The 26,626-nt window shown below is 37.6% G+C and overlaps 2 protein-coding genes across 7 annotated transcripts; both read left to right on the plus strand.

Moving 5' to 3' along the window:
- Positions 1-948: 948 nt before the first annotated feature.
- On the plus strand, positions 949-9,085 carry LOC103149462 (spartin-like). Its single transcript, XM_007568648.2, is given in 9 exon segments — positions 949-1,123; positions 1,468-2,249; positions 3,216-3,413; positions 5,398-5,566; positions 5,666-5,860; positions 5,964-5,988; positions 5,990-6,120; positions 6,777-6,867; positions 8,005-9,085. Coding segments are annotated over 8 exon segments (1,791 nt in total). The 5' UTR covers positions 949-1,123; positions 1,468-1,472; the 3' UTR covers positions 8,210-9,085.
- Positions 9,086-10,829: 1,744 nt separating this feature from the next.
- Positions 10,830-25,155, plus strand: LOC103149463 (serine/threonine-protein kinase DCLK1-like). Of its 6 annotated transcripts, none has more exons than XM_016679962.1 (18): positions 10,830-10,933; positions 11,965-12,198; positions 12,581-12,775; positions 12,851-12,958; positions 13,205-13,551; positions 17,139-17,238; positions 17,841-17,963; positions 18,045-18,139; positions 19,091-19,178; positions 19,254-19,423; positions 19,603-19,722; positions 19,902-20,048; positions 20,742-20,875; positions 20,959-21,036; positions 21,163-21,259; positions 21,364-21,444; positions 21,522-21,635; positions 24,512-25,155. In XM_016679962.1, the coding sequence occupies exons 3-18, from the start codon at positions 12,598-12,600 to the stop codon at positions 24,704-24,706; spliced, it is 2,175 nt and encodes a 724-aa protein (XP_016535448.1). In that variant the 5' UTR covers positions 10,830-10,933; positions 11,965-12,198; positions 12,581-12,597; the 3' UTR covers positions 24,707-25,155. The 6 variants fall into 6 exon arrangements, with proteins under 6 accessions (XP_016535448.1, XP_016535447.1, XP_016535446.1 ...); XM_016679961.1 differs by adding an exon at positions 22,906-22,970 and having other exon boundaries at positions 12,581-12,958; positions 24,512-24,668; XM_007568650.2 differs by adding an exon at positions 22,906-22,970 and having other exon boundaries at positions 10,831-10,933; positions 12,581-12,958; positions 17,841-17,957; positions 24,512-24,668.
- Positions 25,156-26,626: the final 1,471 nt, after the last annotated feature.

Genomic DNA, 26,626 nt, shown 5'->3' on the forward strand with positions numbered 1-26,626 from the left:
TTGAAGTAACAAACGAATAGTGCTGCAGTTACATGTAAGACCGCAAGAGGGCAGTGATTGAATTCAGGTCAAAAGAGTACTTTAAGGCATAAAGCGATTTTATTTCCCGAAAAGCTCAGTTGTAAATGTTGAAGTGTCTAAAAATAACATTCATTACAGACCACAGAACAAATTTTAACTGAGTTATCTTCTGATTTGAAGTTTATATGAAAATCTTTTCTGGTGTACTCACGCAGCTAATGAATCGCTGTAATGTTGAAAGGCAATTTACAATCTAGTGTTTGACTGGCACTTCCTGTTTATGGAGAGCCATTTCAGATAGTCAGGACCTCTGGGAATCAGAATAAAAAGTCTTCGCAACCCGAGGATGTCCTAAAATGTACACCGTAATAGAGGTTTGACCACATTCAACTTAATTCCTGAATAACCAGCTTTGACATCAGTGAGGCATTCAATGATATTAAACCTGCAGGTCCATTCACTTCCGTCCATCTGCGTTTCAGGCATTTATTCTGAAAGTATTTCCCTAAAACAGCAAAACTAAAAAAAAAATAAAAAAAAATAAAACAAATGGTGTGTTGCAGTTAAGATAATGACCACAAGATGGCGGCAGGAATCAGAGACTAACACCCTTTACAAGTTAGCCACTTTTGCCACAACAAATTTTGTATAGAGTCGTAAAACCTTGTATAGTTAGTTTGCTTGCTATAATGGTTTGTGAGAGAGAAAAAGATGTCAGATGGCAATTCAACTCATAGTGTTACTTTTTGCTGCCTTTCAGTGGTCACAATGAAGAACTGCGAAAATAATCACTTCTCGATTCATGGGACTTCAAGTACTTCCTGGTAATACTTTCACAATAAAACCACAGTTCCACTAGAAAATGTAATGATAACGTCACTTTTCCAGTCACTGCAGTTTTGCTTCGAAGGGTCATGGGTACGTGTTGCCACATCAAAATACAGCTCTTTACTGGTGGGAGTCGTCAAACAGCAGAATCCACTTAACTTTAGCGACCAGGTGTGTCTGTTCGAGCTAATACTATTCAGTACCTGAAATAAAAGACAGATAAGACGACGGCTAGTTGCTAGTTGAGCTGTTCACAGATACTTGACCCGCTAAGGTAAGAAGCTGCGCATGCTAATGAAGTCACTCGGATATATTAGCTGTCAATGTCATGTAAACAGAGTAAGTGCTGACTTCTTAAATCCAGGCCTTAAAGCCTATTTTGTTTATACTGACATGTTAGTTGTAGTGGGCTTGAGTTTAACCACCAGGATTAGCATGTTGAGACCCTAATAAGAACATTTTAGACATTTATATAGCATGTGTCGCGTAGGTAGTACCAGTAAAGTATTGAGCAACTTGATGCCTTAAAGTAAAGTTTAAAGGTTATCTCATTACCATTAGTGCTGTTGCTTGCTTGCTTGTTTATGCTTCTAAAATGTCTGAAATTCCTTGTGACAGAGGGTATGGAGAAGGCCAAACAAGATGCATTTGATAATGCCAGACTCCAAGTGATCAAAGATGGCTATGAAAGCGGGTTTGAGTGCATCAATAAAGGACTGTCGGCAGATGAAGCTGGGGAAAAGTCTCAGGCTCTGGAGTTCTACAAACGAGGCCGACAGCATCTTCTCAGGGGCATCAGCGTGCCTTCTCGGGGCGAGGAGTGTGTTGGCAGCTCCTGGGAATCGGCCCAGCGAATGCAGCAGAAGATGCAGGAAACGCTGAACAACATCACCACACGCCTTGCCATGCTGGAGACCAGTTCTGACCTCGAGTCTGCACCCACACAGAGTTCCAGTGGTGCACACGTGTCTTCTGGAGGTCTCTATCCAAAGCTCGACACCAAAGCAAAGCCAGAAAGACCAGCCCCGCCATGCCTAGCCACAGGAGCTGCAAGAGGCGTAGCTGCGAGCCATACTCCGGTGGTTCCAGCTGAGCAACCACCAGCTTACTCTCCTCAGGCTGCTGATGGCCATGTCTCTATCTCTTATGGCACAGAATCAGGAGAGATGTCAGTGGTCGGGGATGATTTCTATAGTCGTACGTCTACTTCCTCGTCATCTCCTCAGAGTGTGGGTGAGGACGGGGAAGAGCTGCTTTACATCCCTAATGGTGTTCAGATATTCTTTGTCACACCCGAGGGGCAAGTAAGCGCCCCATCATACCCCGGCTACCTGCGGCTGGTGAAGTTCACCAGTGATCCCTCGGACAGGATGCCCAGTAGACCGCCAGCATTTCTGCAGGTAGGACAGAACGCCATCTTTATACAGAGCCTCAGATAATGATGATTATAGGCCACCTTCGTAGACCTGTGTGATGCAACAGGTCTAAACGACTTACTGCTGTGTCACCGTCTGATTTTAGTCCGTCTTGTGGCCTGTAATCTGACTTTAAGATGGACTCCAGATCTGTTTGACTGGGGTAGGACATTGGTTTGTTAATGATCAATATTCCTTGCCTTGTGTAAACATCATGGAGTACCTTAATCCCATTGACTATGATGTCATCCAGCAAAGAATACCAGGTCAGGATTAGACCCGTCGCACTGTTCCTAATCACTAAATGCTTTGAATCTGGGTTTTAGAGTTTTGATTACTGGTACATGGCATCCAGAGACAATGAAAAGGAATAGTACATTTTGCAAAGCTTAGGCCTCTCGAGCCAACGTTATTGGTTTGTTTTAGTTGTTGTTTGGTCTGTCAACCACTATATTGATTTGTTTAACGTGGAGGCTGTGTGTACACACTACACCCTGATAAGACAAACTAATCAAAAGTATGTCAATAAATTAGTTTATAACTGAAAACACAGATTGAGCCAGGACAGAATAAATGTAATGTGTTAAATTATATTTTGCTGTTTTTTTTTTTTTTTTTTTTGTCTTCCTGCTGGGTCATGAGCCTGAAATTTTCCTCTTTACTGGGGAATTTCCCCGTTGTCCTTCTGTTACACTCTGACATCAGCGATTCACATGAGTGAGGGGGAATAAACCCTGCTTATCCTGTTATGCTGTAACCTTGTTAGACATGCAGCAATCAGAAGACAGCAGTGTTCTCTAAATCAAGTTTGAGTAAAGCCCTAAAAACAACCTCTCCCTGTTAATATTCTGTGTAAATTTGCCCTCTGTTGTTTTTTGTCATAAATGGAGGCAAACCACCATCTCTTGTCACTTCCAGGTGTTTTCCTAACTGTCCTTTTCGTCATGACAGGTGTGTGACTGGCTCTACCCTCTCATGTCTGTGAACTCTCCAGTGCTGGAGTGTAACACCGGAGTTTTTATGTTTCCGGACATGATGGCGCCGGCACCGGGTTACTATGTCGGGGTCGTGTTGTCATCTGAGCTCCCGGCAGCAGACCGAGCCTTGTTTAAGAACCTGCTCTCTCAGATGACAGACCTCAGGGTTCAGGTCAGTGTAATGGCTGCATCAACACCATTTGATTATTTAAAAATGTATACATATTTTCAAAATACATGCACAAATCTGGCAAGGTCGCATTTCTAGATGTGTATCACCAACTTGCTGTCATTTATTCCTGTTGTGCTTCTCAGTGTTGAAAGTCACCAGGGAACATTTACACAATTTGCTTTTAGCAAATCCTCTTGTGCTGCTGGGAGGCACAGAGAGCTATTCTAGGAAACTGACGCATAACTTGGACACACAACAGGATAACGGGCATTTAAAATGTTCTCATCTCTGTACTTTGAAAGTCAACACTTTGATCACTAGTTACAATTTCTAGCCCAACTCTGAGCTTTGTTTACCATGCATCTGCTCTAGCTCACTGGCAAGCTAAGTGTGTGATGGCAGGGAGGGAAGCACAACCTTAAATGGCTAATCATCCAAGATGCCTCATCAATATACCAGTGAAACCCTGCCAAAAACTGGCCAGCAGTTAAAAGAAGGGTTTTATTGTTGTAATGCTAATAAAGACTTTTTAATTGGGCATAAATATACTTGCAGATTTTTATAATGATGTAAATGAAAAACAGTACCTTTTGACATATGCCTTTTTCATTTTACAAACAACCTTCTTGTTCAAATACAAAATAAATTTCTAATGTTTTAGTCATTTTTTTTTTAACGTATCAGTATTGGTTCGATAAATAAAACCTGATTGCTGCTAACAACCAACATTTATTTTCATCTTGTTGCCATTTGTTTCTGAAGAGGGAGGGAAGGAGTTTGGTCATGTGACAGTGAGGCTACACAAGATTGATGGGAGTTTAACTGAAGCAGAGGAGCAGTGGTGTCAGCGACGTGGTCATTCCACCCCCCCCCCAAGTTGACGAAAGGATAATGAAATGTATAAGAACATTGGTTACCAGCCATAACGGCAATATTCATATAGGATGGTGACACTGAAGCAAATTTTCATAAACTTCTTCACCACTGTATCCCTGACCTGCCATGTTCCTGGGTTTTTATGACTTTGTTCACTCCGAGGTCTCTTCAGAACAGCTGGATCTGTACTGATATTAAATTACTCGCATTCGGACTCTATTTACTAATGAGGTTGTGACTTTTGAAGGCAGTTAATCTCTCTGGATTTTATTTAGGGTTTGGTTATACAAATGTATACCACTGTACAGATTGTATGAGTATGCATTAGTTTATCACATAAAATCCTAATAAACATTAAAGCCTGAGGGTACTTTGGAAGGAACGTCATAAGACTATGAAATATTTGCATTTTTGGCATTTACTTGACTCTTAATGGAAAAGAGCAAAATATTTTTTTGTTGTACTCGGGACATGTAAAGTCTGCTGACCGAAGACGATTCCCAATTTTTCTGTAAATCACGTTAACCTAGCAAGAAACGCCTGGTCCTACTTACTTCTGATCTGGCGTCCCTCCTGAAGTTACCCCTGCCTCAGCAGAGAGGGGATTTGATACTGGCAGGTGAGGAGAATTAATCAGGCATAATGCTCTTATCTGCAGCACTTCAAACAAGCTCAGAGCCTCAGCTGAAAGACAAACGTCAGTTCAGTCTTTGTGGAAGGAGAGATGCCGCTTCAGAGTAATGCCAGACAAGGTCGTGTTCCTCGAATGCAGTCAGGGTAGATATCTTCTCTAATGGATGTAGTATCCTGTCAAAGAGTAAGCTTTTTTTATTTTTAGTATAAGCAGAAGACTTGATTTTCAGCTCCAACTTTGCTCTGCCTTTTTTGAAAACGGCTGTCTGTTTGGGGTGGACAGATGGTGCTTTGTGATGAGAACCCTAGAATGAGAGGAGCTGTTGTGTTCTGTGACGCTCTCTGTTTTCTATACTGGATTAACTGGGAGCCAGATTTATTTTTCTTCCAACGAATTGGACTGAAAACAGATTATTTTCATACAGCGTTTGGTCGTTTTTCAGTTGCTTACTAATACATGTGTGTGTTTGGTCAGGCCCCAGATGAAGCTGCAGACTCTGTTAATCTCAGTCAGAAGGTATCCATTGCTGCACCTGAGGAGAGGGAGAGACCACCTGCAGCTGATGAGGCGGCGTCTGCAGAAACCGAGGAGGAGAAATCTTTGCCTGAGTGGAGTGAAAAAGTGGCGAGTGGGATCTTAACTGGTGAGGTCATGTTCTGTCCTTAAATTCCAGCATCTTTTATTTGTGTGAAATTTCAATGCTCAGAAGTGCATCGAGGCAGACCCTCTTTGATCTCCTTAGGTGCTTCCTGGTTAAGCTGGGGTTTGGTCAAAGGGGCTGAGTACACAGGCAAGGCTATACAGAAAGGGGCGTCTAAGCTCAGGGAACACATCACTCCAGAGGACAAGCCCACCGACGTGAGCCCCACCGTGACCAAAAGCCTCTACGTGGCCAAGCAAGCAACAGGAGGCGCTGTTAAAGTCAGCCAGTTTCTAGGTGACTGATACGACTTCCTGCCCGCATGTTTTTTATTACTGACCTTGTGTGACCGGTGGGTTTTGTGGTGAACCTCTAATTGAGTGGCGCTCTTCCTGTGCAGTGGACGGTGTGTGTACTGTGGCTAACTGTTGGTCGAGAGTTGGCTCCTCATGTGAAAAAGCACGGTGGCAAACTGATTCCCGAGTCCATGAAGAAGGACAAAGACGGGCGCTCGAACATGGACGGAGCCATGGTGGTGGCTGCCAGTGGAGTGCAAGGTAAGGTCAAACTACACTTCTGTTACCTCTAAGGAGTCTATAGAATATTCTTTGAAAGTATTAATTGTCTTTTAACTCATTCATAGATATTACTATGTAACATTTCAACAACAAACCTTATTGTCATTGTATTTTTTACTACAGGGAAATGCAAGATAGGACACTATTGTAAAGTAGAAGGAAAAGATGCATGATTTTTAAAGCTGTTTTGCTAATTAGTGTCATCTAAAGATTACTATAGTAATGCACCATTTTCTGTTACAGAAAAATGTAAAAAACATCAAAATGTAACAAACATCAGTACATTTACTATAACTGTACTGATGTTTGTGGTTGACAAAATATTAGCAATAGGTTTCCCAGGCAGTGTTGGCGGATGAAGGCGTGTTTGCAGTGTTGTAGCTCCCATTTTCCTGTTCAGTTTTGAATTTAAACAATCAGAAGGTGAAGACTTACCGAGTCTTGCTGGTACAAAAAGATCCAATCGGCTCCATCTTTTTGTACCAAATAGTTCTATAACATTACGAAACCAGATTTAGGCTATTTATTTGGATCCAACCATTGTAAAGGTTTGTTTTTGCTTGGCTCATTAAAAAAAGCAAGAAAAGTGTCATTAAGAATATAAGAAAGTGTTTTTTTTTTTTTCTTGTTACTAGGATTCGCAACTGTTTGGAATGGTTTGGAAGCAGCTGCTAAGGACATCACCACAAATGTTGCAGCAGAAACAGTCACCACCATAAAACATAAGTAAGTTTTTGTGAAAAGGATTTTCTCCACCATTCTCTCAGTTTACTAGACTTTTTTTTTCCTTTGTATGTTGCAAATGACCTCTTGCACAAGAGAAGCTAAATCAAACGCTCACTTGTATTCCTCCTCAATTTGCTTTACAGATATAGAGCTCTACAAAACGTCTTTGATGCATCTAATGAGAAGAACAGTAATTCTTTCTAACAATACACAGCTTTTTAACTTGTTCTGACACTAATTAAACATAGTTCCCCTTTCTTCCACAATCAACTTTGCAGTCCTTTTCAGCAGTGATTCACTTTACTTCCCTTCCACTTGTGCTTATTCTCCTCAGTATGCTGCTTCACTGATTTCTGGTTGACTGAAATCTCTCCATTCTCTATCAATTGAAGTTGGGTCTTATACAAATTAATTATAACCATTTCAAATTTCTGTTGTAAATTATGAATACACACTCGATACTGGAGTTTTGCTACATCCTTTCGGTAACACTTTATTTGACGGGGTGTGCATAAGACTGACATGACACTGTCATAAACATGAAATAACACCTGTCATGAACATGAAGGAGTCTTTATGAATGTTGTCATGAAGTGTCATTCAGTAAATGACACTTTTAGTGCAAAGTTGCTTTAAAAGTGCCAACTTTACATTAAAGTCATTATTTCCAAAATAATGCAAAGTTGGGACTTTTAATGGATTTTAAAGCAACTTTGCTTTAAAAGCGTCATTATTTACTGAATGACACTTTATGACAACAGTCATAGACATTCATAAAGACTCCTTCATATTCATGACAGGTGTTGTGTCTTGTCAGTCTTATGCACAGCCCGTCAAATAAAGTGTTACCCATCTTTCTACTTTGAATAATTTTGGTTGTATTAAACTATTCTAAGATTCATTAAGCAAGATGAGAATTTTAAAGAGCTTCAGCATTAATTTAAGTATTTGCCTAATTTCTTTTATCTGCAGAAAACTTCCGCTAATAAAAATAATTTTTGGTCTGTGAACTTGCTTGGGTGTAATTGTAAAGTGGAACTCCTGCATGGCATATTTTCCTTGCACTCCATACTAATTAATTCTCTTATCTCTTACTCTGACCTCCCACCCAATTTGACTCTGCTGCCAACTTGGAAGGTACGGCACAGCAGCGGGACAAGCCACGGACAACGCTGTCAATTCTGCCATTAATGTCGGTATTACTGCCTTCAACATTGACAACCTGGGGATCAAAGCTGTGGTTAAAAGAACTGGGAAGCAAACGGCACAGGCTATTTTGGAAGACTACAAGCTTCAGGAAAAGCCACCAAACGGAAAGGAAGTGGAGAAACTCACCAAATAGCTGTTGATATCCTGCCTCGTTTTCTCAACAATGCCTTAAAACTTATTTACTAATCAGGTCTATACTTAATACTCATTATTTATAAGAACATGCTCTATATTTGCTAAGTAGCTACTGTGATGTGCATACTCTACACGATGGTATGGCTTTCATGCACTTTAAACATACAGCGGCTGGATCAACATCCAGAAAGTGGAAACCAAAACTTGAAGCACATTGATATGCTCTCCATATTTAAATTAAGGGCAATATTTTACAAATGGGGTAAATATTTAAAAACCTCGAGTATTTTTGTGTTATCAGATTAAATTGGTCTATAAAAAAAATTTGTTTAATTTTGATCACATATAATGGTTTTGTCTGTGGAGTTAACATTTTATCTCTTGGTGTGCTTAGAAACAATGTTAAGTCTAACATGCTGGATAAATTGTAACTTTAACATTTCTTTGTTTTCATTTGTCTTTATTTAATCATCCTTAAAGAAGATTCCTACATTCCACTAAGGAGATTAAAATATTGCCTAACCTGATAGTATGAAGTGTAACTATAAATTCTGATATTTGTATTAACCTACAAGATGTAATACTGCCTTTTGTTGTGCAATTTTACTGAAGAATTGTCTTAAAAATGTTACTTTAAATGATAATAAAGGTTTCTTCTGTGTGTGAGGTGAACAAAACGAGTAATAAATTGGAAATTCATTTGTGTGATCCTAACTTGGTATCATTCCCCCATTTTGTGAAACTGTATCATGTTGTCTCCCTTTATGGTCCAGTGTTAGCCTTTGGCTGCCAGCTGATTATTAAAATCTTTAGATCAATAATGGCACTCTTACACTTTTCACCTGAAAAACCTCAATAAAAATATTTTGACAAATGAAAAGTATATTTCCACTTGCTACTTATTAGTCATTATCAAACAACTTTTCCTCAAAATGTTAATGATATTTAACATTTTAGGTGCTGAATCAATCAATGACCAATGAGGTCACTATGGTCTAAATCAACATTTCTCAAGGCACAGTTTAATTCTTGTGGAGTTTCATCATGAGGATCAATTTGGTTAGAAGTCACCTCACAAGGCATTTGGCTTAAAGATGAGGGTGCTGGTACCACATGACTAAAAGATGACCCTCTAAAAGAGGGTCAGTTGAAATGAAGTCCTGAGATGCAGATGGCTTGTTTAGGAAATGGTCTTCCATGATTTGAAACGAGGCTGATAGAAATTGATCCTGGCGCACTGGTAGCATTTGTCCCCATGGAACAGTCGATTTGTCCAACAGTATTGGTTGGGCATGCACTGGGTTGAGGCTACCAGCTTGAACCAAAAGTTTGATCCATCAGAGAACCAGTCAGTGTGGTAGATGGCCACTTTTCTTGCAGATTCACTGAGTCTTCCAGTGATGAGGGCTGAAAGAAAACACCAGGTTAAACATGGTATGTACAAAAACATTCCTCTGGACTGATGAAACTCATTTAATTAACCAAAAAATATGTTGCTTGATCTTGTTTTTCAAGGAGTGTAACATTCACTTTTTCATCTATAGATTTTAACATTGGTCAGCACTTTGTCAACTATGTTCTTCCTAGTGAATATAGTCTTCCACAGCAGAACCTCAGTGCAGCTAACATTGCAATTTCCATAAGACAGATAAGACAGTAAGCACCTGCTGACTTTTTGACTGACAAAAAAAATAAATCACTCCAGTATCTCCGGCATCTTCATGCAAAGCATGAGAATACACACATAGTAATTAAATGTATTCCTAGTGCAGTGTTATGACTCTACTGCCTTGGTTAATCTCAGGATTACAATGATGACAGATAGTGTTGCTTAATTTTGTTTTAGAAACCAGGAAGAGTTAAACTTTTTGAATTGTAATAAAAACACATTCCTAGAACCTTAATAGAAGTCTTGTTTGTGCTTAGTGTTGTAAGGCTTAAGCACTTCTGCAGAAACAATACTTTTCTGACAGCTACATTGAGATTCAGTTTAATTAATCCAAACATCCTTTCCTGGTGTGTCTAAAAGAAAGTCTGCTTCTTGCCCAATAAATACAATTGGAAGAGACTCATAACCCAAACTCTTGGTTGAGTACACAGGCACTCTGAAGTCAGCTGCTGCTATAACAATGCAATGCAAGAATCAAAAGGCAAATTGCCTTTGCCTATTATTAGTGCTGTTAAGCTCAACAATTATCATTTCTGGATATTATAAACTTCATGAGTCAGTTTAGCCTGCCATACAAAAAGTAATGACAATAAAGAGAGAAAGAGAGAGAGAGACAGAGACATGATACTAATGTTCAAAGAAACAATCTCTTTTTTTTCCCCTTTGCTGTTGTTGGTTAATAACCTTTAGATGTTTCGCCTGATCAGCAATTTGCCGCCTTCAAGATTCCAAGGATTTATCAAGGCTCTTGAATTAAAGCCAAGTCCTAATGTTTGTGTTGGCATAGTTGAGCAAACAATATCACTAATAAAAGTGGAGCTGGATCCAAAATCTTCACCCTTTTGAAAAGGTTAATAAATATATATATTTTTAAAGTCCTAGTTACCCTTGAGAAAATCACTCACCCGGAGATAAGAGAGCCAGCCGTCACGTGCTTTTAACGTGACAAGAATCTGTCTGATGAAGTTAATTAAACACATCACCTACACCTGTGTGAAACAGGTAAAAGTGATTTGTAAATGGACGGTGAGTTTATGACATGCGCTCCAAATGGTAAGGATTTCAGATCTCTTCTTTAAATGGGAAGTATTACAGAGTGCGCTTAGCTTTAAATATTTACCCGAAGAGATGTCTGTCATCAATTCACAGACCCCTTTTAAAAACGAAGTACGAAGTCATAGCGAAAGCAGATGTTTGTGTAAAATGCCAACCTCATTCTCGGCTATCTTCGTCATTAATTTGACCTATACTTATCTTTGTTTTGTTACATACACAGATTGTCTGCAACTTTGGGAATAAATTGAACAGTTATTTATCATGTTTTTTTTTTTTCATCATTCATATGTTTGAGGAAGATGCATGGAGGAAAGTTGGACAATTTAAAAAAATATATAAATCAATTGAACACACAAAAAATATCAAATCGTATACTTTGAGAATATTTGCAATATATTAATTTGATGAATACGGCCATAAAAATGTTTTGTAGTTATTGAGAACGGGGCAGGTTTCCTGTTTCCCTTTTCACTCGTGTATAGTACGTGTTGTGACTTAATGATGAAATTTGTTAAATCGAGATAAATTGATTATGAAATTATCAGAGCAACAAAAAAAAAAAAAAAAACGAAAAAGAAAAAAATGCGGGAAAGAGTGGATTTAATGGAAATCAGGTACACTAAACTGATTCCCAGTTTAGTCATTTACCCTAGTGTACCAGTTTAGGTACACTAAACTGTTTAGTGCACCTAAACTGGTACACTAGGGTAAATGACAATACCCTTGAGGGTAAATGACCTGTATTCTGTTACGCTTATGCTTCAACCAGTGTACCCCAAAACGCTTCATGCACAATCATGCACGCATGATTGTGCATGAAGCACATCATGACAGTTTTTCTTCTATGCATCAACTCACAATGTTAAGAAAAACGGAGGAGCGATTGGTATCCCTTTCTACTATCTTATCTACACAATGTTACTCTGTTTAATCCTCATTTTACTGTATGGCTTACGTGACCGCGCATCCTGCGTTTGCGCGCTCTGTCATAAACGTGCGCGGGCCATGCTGACGGCACGTTCTTGCAGCGGTCTGCTAAATCACCGCAATGGAATAAGAGCAGGGGAGGGTAGAGGACACCGGCTGCCCTGCCTCCAGTCTGCATGTGAGCACACACAACAGAACAGACACAGCGGGACGGCTAAGGACAATCACAGGCCAAACAAAGGGACGTATGCTTCCTCCAAGGCATCGCATAAATAAGAATATTTAAGACTTCTGCACAGACCCTTTTTGCCTACCTCTGTATCCTCACCTCCAAGGTAAGGGACTGCAATGGAATTAGAATTTTATTTATTTATTTATTTTACCATTCATTTTCTATTCGTGTTTAGTTTACTATAATTTTTCTTCTGAAAAATAATTTGGGTAGTTATGTCCATTTAATAATTGTCTAAAATATGTATTTAATTTTACACTGTTTATATTATGAGACACCAGGGAGCATTAGATGGGTGTGACATGCTTCTTTATGTTTACTAGGAACAGTTGCAGCATTAGAGCTTGCACAAATCAGAAGGAGAATATAGCCTGTCACAAAACATGGTTCTAATGTGGTGGGTTTTAGTCAGTTTCAGATAAAGGATTTTTATTTTTTTTTTAAAGATTTTCTTTTTTTGTTTGTTTGTTCCTTTTTTATTTTAGGGTGTAATTCAGCAGTCATGGACTTGGAGCATTTTGATGAGCGGGACAAGTCTCAGAGATACACTCGAAGGGGCTCCAGAGGGAATGGTCTCCCTAGTCCAACTCATAGTGCTCACTGCAGCCTTTACAGAACCAGGACACTGCAAGCACTGAGCTTAGAAAAAAAGGCCAAGAAGATTCGTTTCTACCGCAACGGTGACCGCTACTTTAAAGGGATTGTGTATGCCATTTCTCAGGAGAGATTTAGATCACTAGATGCTCTCCTTGCAGATCTCACTAGATCTCTCTCAGATAATGTCAACTTGCCCCAAGGAGTGAGGACCATATATACTGTTGACGGAGTAACCAAGATTACCAACATAGAACAGCTGGTGGAAGGTGAGTTTGTGCCCTTTTGTTGTAACTTTAAACATTTTAATTTATATTGAATCATAGGCAAGTTATGTCAGCTGTCTTAAGTGCAAACATTATAGTCCAACCAAGTCGGAAAGTGCATGATGTAAACAAAATGGCACGGCCATCTAAGAACATGTGCTCATACTCGGCTCTTTATTCAATCATTCTCACATTTTAGCATTTTGTTTCATATTTGTATTTTAACTTTTCTATTCCAACTTTCTGCAGGAGAAAGCTATGTTTGTGCATCTATAGAGCCTTTCAAGAAACTGGACTATACGAAGAATGTGAATCCCAACTGGGCAGTTGGCGCCAGGACTGCAGCTTCTGTCCGCGATCCTTCTTCCCTTGGCAGCGCCATGGCTGGATCCCCAGAAACCAGGGAGACCAAAGACTTCATAAAGCCCAAACTGGTGACGATTGTCCGCAGTGGAGTCAAACCTCGCAAAGCTGTTCGGGTCTTGCTCAACAGGAAGACGGCACACTCCTTTGATCAAGTCATGAGTGACATCACAGATGCCATCAAGCTGGACTCTGGGGTCGTCAAAAGGCTATATACTGTTGATGGCAAAATGGTAGGTGTTAAAATTCTCTCTGGTTCTGTAAAACTCAAGTTTTGAGTTTGTTCATTTAGTTATTTTATATACATTTGCAAACTGGGTAAAACAGAGATATCTTTAATGTCACAAAAGCTTAGGAACCCTTTGGCATCAATGGAGTCATTTTTTTTTTTTTTTTTTCTTGTTTCCGAAAAAATATTTTACTTTATGACGGGTTGTGTTTGTACTCAGTTTTAGTGCTCTCCTTGCCTACAGTGGATATTCAAATATTTATGTTGCCATCATCTTCAAGATTGTAAAATGTTACTCAGAAATATGAGTCTGTCATTTCAAGTTGAAGAGGTTGCACATTGACCCTTCCGGTCACTGGAATCAATCGTCTATGAAACTTCAGTTTTGATGATCGACATTAATAGGATTATCAAAAACGTAAATTTCATTAAACTTTATAAGTTCAGCAAGCTATATGTTAGTTCTGGATGTTTTGCATTTAAAGTCATATAAGAAAGTCCAACAACTAAGTGCTCTGTATTGTAGAGTACTCTTATGCTTTTTTTTTTTTTTTTTTTTCCATCTACCTTCTAAAAGATTAATTGCTTGAATGGGAGTAAATGGCCTATGTGCATTAGTTAGTTCCGCTTTTAGTTTTACCAAGGTATGATCTATGGGAAATTGATATTTACAGTACTTGAATGACGTGGGGATAAGCTTGATCCATTCTGATTTTCTAAATGGACCAGTAGTCCAAAGCTCAGTACAGCTTTGGACTACTGCTGTACTGAAGGTTTTCTGGATGTTTTTTTTTTTTCCTGTCATCCCTCTTGCAGTTTCTTTCTTACTCAAAGACGGAGCACAGTACGTTAAAAATCACCTGGGAATAATTGCTAAATGTATTACCAGAAATGGGTTTCTAGGTCTCCATCCCATATCCCTACAACAACAGAACACTGTTAGATGGAACCATGCAATCTGATTTCAGATTAGTCTCCTAAATATTGAAGTATTTCCAGAAAAGTACTTTTTGCACAATGGTTATTGACATGTATTTACATTGCTTGATTAGCCAGCCACAGTATACCCAAATACTACTATTGAAAGCTCTTGAAATTATAATATTCTAGGAGGTTGCCTGTTTTTAAGGGAAAGGAATGTGGCAACTAATAAAAAGCTTGATTAAGCATCCCATAAAAATAGTAACTCCTTTAAAATTCACTTCAAAAACTCTGTCCTGTGTGCTTTCTGTTTTAGCTGTAACACTGGGATGAATGGTTTCTTGAAGTGGTTGCTAAGTAACAGTCTCTGCAGCAGAGCAGTGAGCATGTGAGTTAGTGGCCGGATTCATCTGCGTTTTACTTTCTGCCGTTTTGTGCATATGGCAGCATGACTGTGTCTGACGTTAATGTGTTTAGTTTTTGTTTTGCAATGCCATAGAACATACTTGGGGACACATCTTTTTAAAGTCAGGAGTGAACTAAACCATTGAACTTTATTGTTGCCATTAACTTGAATGTCCCTGACATACACTTGTTCAATCTTTTGGAAACAGCAATTCAAAGCATGTATCATCTAAATGTGATGAAGACTCATTTCAGAAGTTCAAATGGAGCAGTGGGGTAACTCGACTTTGAATATGGATTGGTTGTTGATGCCAGATTGGCTAATATGAGCATTTAAAAAAACTGCTGAGCTATTGGATTTTTGACATACGACCATCTCTTAAGATGGTCAGTCAAGAGGGACTGACTGTAAATGGAGAAGATATCTAGTGAGCAACAGTTGTGTGCTCACTGGATGTTAGTGGCCAGAGGAAAATTGACTTTTTTTTTGACACATTTAAAAGGAAAATGTGGTTTAAATGATTACCTGTTCTAACCAAAGTAGAAAGAATACCATATTGGAGCACACAAAGTGGAACAGATGGGCTACAGTAGGTGATGGCTACTTTCAGTAAGATCAAGCACCATGTCACAAAGCTCAAATCATCTCAAACTGGTCTCCTTGTCATGAAAGGGAAGTAAGTGACCTTTACAGTCAGCTGATTTTAAACAGGTTACCTTTAGGTTGGAACAGCAGATTTTCATTATGGATATATAGTTGACTGCCACTCATTTTCAAGAAGGATGTTTCCAACATCTTTTATTTCCTAATCCATGCCAAGAAGAAAACAAAAGGCAATTCTGAAGGCGATAAGGATTCCAACCAGGTACTAGCAGGTTGTACCTAGAGAAGTGGGTCATTCCCAAGAATCGCCCTCCTCAGTCCCAAAGAAACTACTTGTCTTGTATACAATTATGATTCTTTAAGATTTTTTTTCTAGGTTTCTCTAATGGTGTGAGTACTTTGTGGGTTTATTACACTGTTTAGTAAATTTGATCTCTGCCATTCTGTGCTCTTTATTCAGTGCTTGCTTTGTCATGTTGTGCCAACAGATGGCCAGATGATCACCCGCTGTCATCAAAGGGGGAGTTTTCATGGTTCTTTAACCTTTATTAAACAAACGGGTCATACTTTTGATGCATACTGGATGTTTCTAAAATTCATGAAATATGTGATGGTGAGGAGATTTTAGTTCATGCTTTATAGTTTATTTTTACATGTTGACAGTCTGGCAAGGCCTTAGCATTCCCACACTTTATATGGGTTTTATATTTTTCAAAAGGAATATCTAAGCCAGTGGGGAATGTCTTGTGCATGTCTAGCTATTTAGACAATGAACAACTTAATTTTGTCAAACTCTTATACAGTTTGACTCAAACCATCCTATTTAGGAAAAGTGGAAATGTCTTTTAGCATGAGCTCTTTAAAAATGTTAGTTTTTCCTAAGTGTATCAACTGAAAATCATTTTGTTTTAAAGAGTAAAATGCACAACAGAAAGATGGTAGCATTTCAAAAAGCAGAGCTGATAAAGGTTGTGTGTATGGGTTGCAAACTCAGAATAGTGTCTTTTTTTATGAATAGAAGCATTTATTGGTCATATGTCACCAATATTTTTACAGTCAGACTTGTCAGAAATTAGGGTGCAACAAATTGTACATAATAGACTCTTGTGAAGTGCAGCTAGATTGATTTAGAAACGATGCTAAAAACAGAAAAATCATGCATTTATCTGTTTTTTTATTTTTTTTATTTATTTTAGTGGGTGACTGGTGCTCACTGACATTTCAGAATAGAGATACACATTTCAAAGCTCTTCAATCATGACATTTTATTTGCTTTCACCTTAAGAACAATATTGTTTTGACATTATCAGGTATGGATGTCAGAGTTGTTTTTTTTGTTTTGTTTTTTTTACACGATCCCAGGCAATAAAGGGTAATTACACTGCACATTTTAACGCCGTATCACCCAGAGATGGGACCAAATGAGTGTTTTGCTAGTCAAAAGTCTTTCTACTTGAGTCCAAAGGTAGGCTTACAAGTCCTGAGACGAGTGCGACTTGAGTCTTGAAAAAGCCATTTGACCAATTTAAACTGAACAATTAATAATTTTGAAATGTCCAAAGCTAAAATCAGTTGAGATAAAAACATTAACCTCTATGCAAAATAGGGTATTTTCTTTGAAGAGTAGTTTTTAAGAATCCTGTTTTAAATCTCTTTGACAGATCACATGTCTTCAGGACTTTTTTGCAGAAGATGACATTTTTATTGCTTGTGGTCCTGAAAAGTTTCGCTATCAAGATGATTTCAATTTGGATGAAAATGGTAAGTAGTACGTCTATAAGGATTTGAGTGGGCTAAATGTGATATTGACTTTCAGTTCATAAACATGTTTAAGTATCTTTGTTTGTGTCCTATATAAATGCTTGGTAAGCTAAAAAAAAATTTCTCCCCATTTCCCAGATAATTCTTTAATGTGTCTTTTATTTAGCATTGTAATATTGTGTTCCCTCTTCTCACATCAAATCATCTTACACTAACTTGTGTCTAACCGTTTTTCACTGCACTGTAGATTGTTTTATATTAAGTTATGTTGTGGGAAAGTATGTTAACCTTTGCACAGTATATTTGCTGCTTAAACACAGCTCAGAGGTAATTTAATCTGGTCTGAGGAGATTTGCTGGAAATATGCCAACCTCTGAATGCAGATGATATTTTCACTGACTGATCTAGTTCTATACTTGGAATGAGGTGTGTGTGTCTGCAGGCAATACTTCTTCCCCTCCATTTTTGACCTAGTTTTGTCCAGAATCTTTTTTTCCAGATTCCACTTCATGTCTCAGAATGATTGCTTATTCTAAATAGAATCTTAATCACCTTGAATGTTAAAATACATTTCATGCTTTGAATGTATTTTTCCTCACCAGAATGCAGGGTGACAAAGTCGTCGTCATATGGCCGACTCCCCACAGTTCATGGTCGTTCCTTGCCGAGAACTGGTGGAATGTCTCGCAGAAGCAAGTCTCCCTCACCTGCCGGATCAGGTAAATGTGTGTTTATAAGTTTAATAATTAAAACTTAAACTTCCCATGTTTTGGTTCCTTATCAGTCTTTTTTTGCCGTCTTAACAGCAAATGGCACTGCGGGCAGTACGCTTTCTACACCTCGTTCTGGAAAATCTCCAAGTCCCATTTTAACCAGTCCTGCTAGCCTCCGAAGACGACAGGTAATAACAGCCAAAGTTTGTAGAATGGAGAACTACTTATGTGCTGTCGTTGAATATTTACTTTTTTTTCTTGTCTTGAGCTTACCTTGTGCCCATAGTCAAATGATTTCTAAACCTTTTGACTGTCATATGTCATGCTTTGAAAGGGCTCTTTTGTCTTAGATTATCAGGTTTCTGTTGTACTATAATGATACTGTTGCACTTTGCTGTTTTCTTTGTTACATGTACGATGGCATAGAAACTGCATCCAGAGATGCTTATTTGTCTGAAATGGGCATTTCATAGTTACTGTTTATTGTATTTTCATCTGTGCGGATCAACATTCATTTGCTTTAGGCACTAAAATATTTGGGATAATATATTACAGCAGTAAGGTTTTGTGTAGACCCTGGAATGTTTTAAAATGTTGTGAATTAAGACAGTGAATATTAGGGGGATGTAATTAAACAAAAATGTTTATTTATGGACGTTTAAAGAATTTGGGGCCATTTCTTTAGTGCTCACATGCAAGATTTGAATGGCCACTTACTAAAATTTCATAACTTTTTTGTTTTGTTTTCATGTCACTGTTGTTTTGCAAGAATCACATATACCTGCAGATTTGCAACATTGTTCAAATTACAACCATAATGCAAAGGGATGCCAGGGTGTAATTAATAACAGACATAATTTTTCATGCTCTGTGAATTTGTGTGCAACTTAATTTGTATATAATGTAAATTCTCTAAATTACAATTTCATTTATAGTATTGTAGTTAAATATTTTCCTGAAATTGTCCTCTATTGCTTATTGGGGTCTCGTGTATCAGTTCTGCATCACGTTTTTGTCTTTTCTGTGTTTGGACTCGATGTAATTTGAGTTTTTGAAGCTTTTCTTCCTAAAGCCTTTAGAAAGTGTTGCCATTATTTTTTATGATGTGATCATTTGGGGATCCCCCCTCCTGTTTTTAGGGATCCCAGTACAGTGGCTCTTCACTCTCGTTAGCCTCTACCAAGGTATGCAGCTCCATGGATGAAGGAGATGGTCCCAACAGTGAAGGTGGGGTAGTGACATAAAAAAAACTACACATTATTCCATATGTTTCAGAAATTATAGATATGTTTTCTCACTCAGTTGAGCCAGTGGAAGAATGTTCCCCAGTTCCTACCTCCATAGCAGACAGATACAAAGTTGGAAGGATTTTAGGGGATGGAAACTTTGCTGTGGTTCGTGAATGTGTAGAAAGATCAACTGGAAGAGAGTACGCTTTAAAAATAATCAGCAAAGACAAATGTAAGGGAAAGGTAGGCATTCTTCTTTCTCTAGAATCACATCAAATCACAAAATTTGTGCTAATTTGTCTTTCTTTAGTATTTTACTTTGTGTGTGTTTGGGGCACAGGGATTAAACATCTTTGTGAAACTGATGTTTTAAATGCTGAATTATTCTTAAGTTATGTGCTTTCCTTTTCTGCATCATTCAGGAACACATGATACAAAGTGAAGTGTCCATCCTGAGGCGTGTGAAACATCCAAACATTGTCCTCTTAATCGAGGAAATGGACACCCGCAGAGATCTCTATCTTGTAATGGAGCTGGTGAAGGTACTTTGCATTTCTAAGTTAAATAGATTATAGGTGAATACATCAGTAAATGTAGGTTCAAAGCTACTTTCCTGAAAGGTTGTATTGATACATGTTATGTTTAGAATATGATTAATCACTTTCAGGAAGTTTACATAATCATGTAGTAATTATTTGCATTTTAAAAACTTTTTATCCAGGGAGGAGATCTCTTTGATGCCATTACCTCCTCCAGCAGATACACAGAGCGAGATGCCAGTTGTATGCTGTTCAACTTGGCAAGCGCCATCAAGTACCTCCACAATCTCAATATTGTGCACAGAGACATAAAACCAGAAAATCTCTTGGTAAGTGGTACTTAATAAAGCCTGTCTTAATACACATCCTGAGGAATAAGCATTTATAAAAACCTTATCCTGCTTTGAGAATGTGTCACTGACTGTCTGCTGGGCAGCTGTCAAGTCAGCTTTATTCCACATGGATGTGTCATCTATAATGTAAAAAATTGTGGATTAAAAATCTTTTTAAATCGTTATGTAATAACGTTTTCAAAGAAAGAAATCTGGGGTTTTAATTTTAAAAAATACACCTGAAATAGACCTAATTTTGGTAAATGTATCTTTGTTTTAATTTTTTGGATTGAATTGCTGGATTACCTTTTTCTCATCCAAGCCTAAAATAAGTTGGGGTTTTTTTCTATGCTGAAAATTGTTTAGCTCAATATCTCTAAACCAACAAGTTTGTTTTTTTCCCCTTGATTTAACACTGTAAAAACCTCCAGTTATTTGGAGATGTAATGCATGAAGCTTACAGTTTAACCTCAGATAATGTTTCTGTCAAAAATAATCTTTAAGATTCGCTTTAACGTTTCAGCGCAGCTTATCTGTATATTCTCACAACTGGTATACAGCTTTTATTGGCAATGCAAAATTAAGTATAAATATTAAACGTGCTTAGAAGCAATATTTTTTGTTTTGTTTTACTTCAGTCTCACCAAGTAGGGGCTTTGCTCATCATTTTTGCCCATTCTTGTCACACAGGTGTACGAACATCTAGATGGTAGTAAATCTCTGAAACTGGGAGACTTTGGCTTGGCTACTGTTGTCAATGGTCCTCTTTATGCTGTTTGTGGAACGCCAACTTATGTAGCACCAGAGATTGTTGCTGAAACGGGGTAAGGTCGAATGTGGTTTGTGGGGCCAAAACAACTGTAATGTATGTTTTTCTTCAACCTGATGTTTCATTTTGTAACTTCAGATATGGCCTCAAGGTTGATATCTGGGCAGCGGGCGTCATCACTTACATACTGGTCTGTGGCTTTCCTCCTTTCCGTGGGTATGTGCTTTTTTATCATTATTACATCAAGTAAAAATAATCACTAATTGATGTATGCTTTTGCAGTTGTGAAATGTTTTTTTCTCCCCTTTTTTTTTTTTTAAACTGTGCATTTTGTTTTTGCAGCAGTGGTGAAGATCAGGAGGCCCTCTTTGAAGAGATTCTAAAAGGTCATCTTGAATTTCCAGCACCATACTGGGACAATGTATCTGAATCTGCCAAGGTTGCCTGGAAGTTGACTTTTACCATGAATATGCTTCACAATCTGTCAGACCAGATTTTCTCATTATGTTCCAAGATATTTATGGGTAACACATTTATCTCTAGGCTCTGATCACTGGCATGCTGCAGGTAGTTGTGGATCAAAGATACACAGCTGTACAAGTGCTGGATAATCCCTGGGTCAATGTAAGTTCAGTAAATCACTGCAAACATGTATTACCGAAACTCAAGCTAAGTTGCTAAGCAATGTCTGTATTTTTCAGGGTGACAGTCTGTCAGAAAAGGGGCACCAGCTTGCTGTGGCTGGAAAAATCAAGAAGCATTTTAATTATGGACCCAAGCTCAACGGCACTGCAGCAGGAGTGTCAATAATTACAGTAAGAACTAATTAGAAACTCAATGCAAAGTTTGCTTGTAATTTTTTTTTCCTCAGTGAATGCGTTTTTTTTTGTTTTGTTTTGTTTAGTTTTTTTTTGCTGATTTTGATTTTTCTTTTTTGCTGCCTTGCTTTGCATGCTTTATCATTCAAAAAGGAAACCATTAGGATTCAACGTAGTCCGAAAGTAGGCCTCACGGTGCAATTAAATTTTTAGCAGAATCTTATTTATTTTTTGATGAAACAAATTTCTCATATCACCGATTACAGATATTGCCTTTAGGGGATCACTGCTTGTAGTTGAAAAGACTTGACTTTTTTAATACTGCATATAAATAAAAACATAGAAATTCCCATTTTCACTTGGATTGGATTTCTTATAATTATAACATTTACATTTTGCATTATCAAAGTGATTTTTTTAGTTGAAAATGAAGTAGTAAACATCGCAAACAGCTTTTGGCTAAATATTTTGTTAATAAATTCCATAAAAAAAATAAAATTTCCCCCCTATTTCAATGTAATCTTAAAATGTATAATCCACCGTACTAGTTCATAGAAAATATTATTCTTGTTTAAACATAAAGGACTTCACTTAAAACGTTGCTCTATCTACTCTTGATACTTCCTCCCCGTCCCCCCATCTGTGAAAGCCTTGATATTAAATGCCTCTGAAATGTAAACTTACTGACAACCCAAAGTGTGTATGGTATATTTTTCTTTTTGGATTGCGGCTCTTCTTCTGACTATATATTGTTCTTAGCTCCATGTGCTTTAAATTTGAATTAAAGAATCAGTTGAAGATTATGGCATTTCTACTCTGCAGCGAACCCGTTTCCCTCCACCACAGCAGCTCCACTAGATCCTAGTCATGCTACCATGTGTTTTTCTTTTTCTTTTTTGCCTCATGCTGCCATCCTGTCTAGCTGGACTGTCGGCACTGTTGCTTCAACATCCTGCACATAAATTATGCTTATAGTCATTAGGTGTACAAGATGTTACTTTATAGGAAACTACTGAATTTTTCAACTGCTTATTTATTGATGGAAGAGATGCTGAATGGTGTTTTTTTTTATGTAGTGAACAATTTGTGAGTTTTCATGTGAAGTTGCAAAATAAAGAAAAAAATAGATTACTTGTAATTCTTTTGCCAGTGAAGTAGTAACTTTAATAGGAAACTAAAGTTGGACACCTTACTGACAATTTGGCCAGCGATGCTTTGAGTTCAAGGTGATCCACTGAGTTCATCTCCCTCTGCTTTACTGGACCAGGACTTAACCATCCAGAAGTCAGGGTCTTTGGATCACAACCAGAATCCAGGATTGTGTTGGATAAGGTATGACACAGCAAAGTGCTAAAGTGCAGTGAGTGCTTCCATGGCAAAGTGCTGGCAGTCTCCATTTCCCATTCCCCATGGATTTGACCCACGCCCATCATCTTAATCATTTTCATACCTCATCAGTTTACCTCATCTCATTTGGGCTGTTTGGGCTGCAGCTGTTCTTCTTCATTACACGGTTTACTGTGATATTTTCTCACATTACACTAAGTTACCTTTACAATAGAAACTGAATTTAATGATTCAGAAAACCTTCTGAGGTGATTTAAATTCTGTTTGCAAGAAGCGCTGTCAAGTGTCACAAAAACTGTATTTCCCCCTTATATCTTGTGTTTTTACATTTTTTGTCACGCTTAAATTCTTTAGATCATCAAACTATTTTTATGGTATACTTGAAAAGCAGTTTTGAAAGTAATTACTCCATAAACCTAAGTGGTTGGGTTTTTGTCACACTACATAACCCAACTTTCTAAGCCAAACATTCTGCTTAAGGATTTCTATTGGAGTGGAATTTCTGTTTTTAATATTTTCTACAATATGTCCAGAAGCAGCAAAGTGGCTCCTGGATTGTCTACCCTCTGTGAGTAACTTCACAGAATGAAGAATAAACTTTAACATGAACCTACAGTTTATTAAATGAGACCTCTTGTTTAACACATTTTATTGTATTGCTATGTTTAACTGCTGAAGCATTTGTGCCATTTGGAGATCAAATAAATGTATAATAAACTCTATACATTGTAACTGGAAGCATTTTATCCTGTTCTAACATTTCTAAATGTTTATATGGGATGAGGGGGCTTAACAAAGTGTCTACTTAAACTTTGCTAATTGATTTGTTTTATTATTAGATCAGCTGTTATGATCACTTACTTGGTACTTATTTTATGTATTAATTTATTGGATACCTTTTACTTGGAGTCTGAATATGTGGTAGTTTTACTCTGGACTACAATTTGTAGGTAATCTACCTGCCTCTAGCAAATGACTTTGCTTCTCTTTCCAGCCTGATGGATATCAAGGATTTCCTCCATGTCTTGCATTTCTTTAGGTTGGGGAATTGTCTTTTTTTGGATAATTTAGCCCATTTTGTGTTGTCACTGGTTCAAATTAAGTGATTTTTTTTTATTTACATGTCTGCAGTGATCAGGCATTGGTGTGGCTAGTGAAATAAAATCAAAGTGCTATAATTTTGCAGATCATGTTTCAGCAAGAGGGTAAATTGATTCACAGAAGGCTACTTTAGTTTGGATATGTTTTTTTTTTCCCCTCATACTGAATATCATTTGAAAACTGCTTTATGCATTCAGATTATCTTTGCCTTTTTAAAGTTTGATCTGAAACATTTAAGTTTTATAAAATGGCAAACAAGACATTTGTAGCTCCATAGAGGGTGCAAACATTTTTAACATTGTGCCTGATTAGCTAAGCACCTTTTGTTCTCTATCAATTTGTCACAATTTATTTTGTTTTACTTTTAACTTACCTCTGTGATTTGAGAAGAACCTGATATATACTACTGTTTCACCCCCTCTTAGACCACGCCACTTGATAAAGAGAAGCAAGTTTTCCGAGGAAGACGCCACCAGGATGTAAAGCTTTCTACCCAACTGTTGCCCAGCAGTGGTGCCACCACCACCTCAGAGATGGCCAACCCCGTCATCTCCCCAGAGTTGGAAGAATTGTCTCCAAGTTCAGCTGACACTGTTCTTTCACCCACTTCTCCCTTCTAATAGGTGTCCAGAATCACACCAGGTTCCTATTTGGAAAAAGTTTGGAGAGATAATGGGTCTCTGGTCCTTAAATGTACCCATTTTCTGGTCACTTTCTCAATTTAAGATGCATTTGTAAAATTGAAGGACAGCCCAATAAAATGAACACAGCTAGACAGCATGCAAAAAATGTAAACGTTTGTCTAATTTGGCCTATTTATTCAGACAGTAGCCTTCTCTCATTTTTTTTTTTTTGCTTTAAAAACTGGGACTAGCAGGGGCACTGCAATCATTTCACCATTGATGTAGTTCTCTTAAATTTTAGTTTGGGTTGTAGTTGTACTTATCCAAATGGTAATGCATGAGTACAAAGATGAGCAAAATCCACATCTGTGTATATGATCAGTTTGCTCAGTGAGTAAGTACACCATAATGGAGTAGAGCTGGTATTATAGTTCAACTATAAGGGGGGGAGGGGGAAGATGGCGATTAAAAAAAAATTCAAATTAGCTGATTGGAGTCTTGTGGAAATATTTTCTTAAGCCACAAATGCAGCTTCAATTTGTTCTTGAAAGGTAGCATCTGAGGTAGTTCACTAGGGCCCCCTCATGGTTACAACATAGTACTGCCTAAATTTTCACAAGAACAAATTTATTGAATTCTTGCATTTAAACCCCCGTTTGATATGTTTCATACATATTACTTTAAAAATTTTCAATTCAAATATCACATTATTAGCTTAATATCTTGCAGCGTTACATTTCTTGAAAGCATGGTGCTTTGGGATCTAAAGATGTGACTCATAAATCCTAAACACATTTGACAAATGCTGCTCATTAAATCATTCTGAACTGTAAAAAGACACCTAGTACTTCTATTAACTTGTCTCACAAAGGAAATTAGTTTTAATAAACTAGTTCTTGTAATGGTGGTGGTGCAGATGAATCTCAGTGGAGCACAGTATGTTGAAAATTGCACCTTTGTCAAGGCATTGCCTTGGCACACCTGGACTCAAGTGCAATTAGGTGCACAAAGCGCACAATACTAAATGTCCATTTTGAATGCCAAAACAAATGTATTTCTAACAGACAACTGACACGCCTCTCTATCGGAGTTAAATGGTGCAACACGAGTTACTTTTCACACTTAAGTGAATTCAACAGTGCTTCCACTAATAGTCATTTTAATGTGATTTATGCAAGTACTTTTTTTAAGACCTGTATGTTTTCTCATTACGTGATTAATTTTGCTCAGACAAAAGTTTTGAATGTTTGTCTTCCAGGCTCTTTCCTGCATGTGATAAAGTGCATACTATGGAACTATTCTGCTCTTTTGCTGTAAAACAAAAATGAACAAATTCCTGCAATTGTTGTTCTATATGAATAGTTTGCATTATAGTGTCTGTCCATGGTAATTGATAAAATTAAAACACATTTGTTGACATTACTGTAATGTCACCAAAGGACTTTTTTGGGGGAAGTACCAAATGGCACAAAGAAATCAAGTTGGTGAAGAAACGTTTTTATTAATGGTGAATAGGTTTTCCTCGTGTGAAAATATTTAGGTGCCTCATGACTTGCCACCTGAAAAGTATTACTGTATTAAACAAAGCAACAACAAAAAACTTTGTTCTGAAAAAAAACAAAAACCTGAAGAAAAACATTTTTAAACTGCTGATCATGTTCAAACAGCAGATGGCAGCATAACCAAACACTATTCCAGAAAAATCCACCCTTTGTATTTCAGATTTACAATTTACATTTATTTAAAGAAACACTACATAAGTTCACTCAGGTCCATATTTTTTTTTTAATGCAGTTACAATCTCCAAATATGTTGCATTTAAATTAAAACATATGAAAATGACACTGCACAACTGGAATATTAAAACACTGCATGAATATTAAAACGCTACATGGAATTTGACTGCCGTATAAGTGA

The sequence above is a fragment of the Poecilia formosa genome, unplaced genomic scaffold, assembly GCF_000485575.1.
Source record: "Poecilia formosa unplaced genomic scaffold, Poecilia_formosa-5.1.2 Scaffold228, whole genome shotgun sequence".
Classification (NCBI taxonomy): domain Eukaryota; kingdom Metazoa; phylum Chordata; class Actinopteri; order Cyprinodontiformes; family Poeciliidae; genus Poecilia; species Poecilia formosa.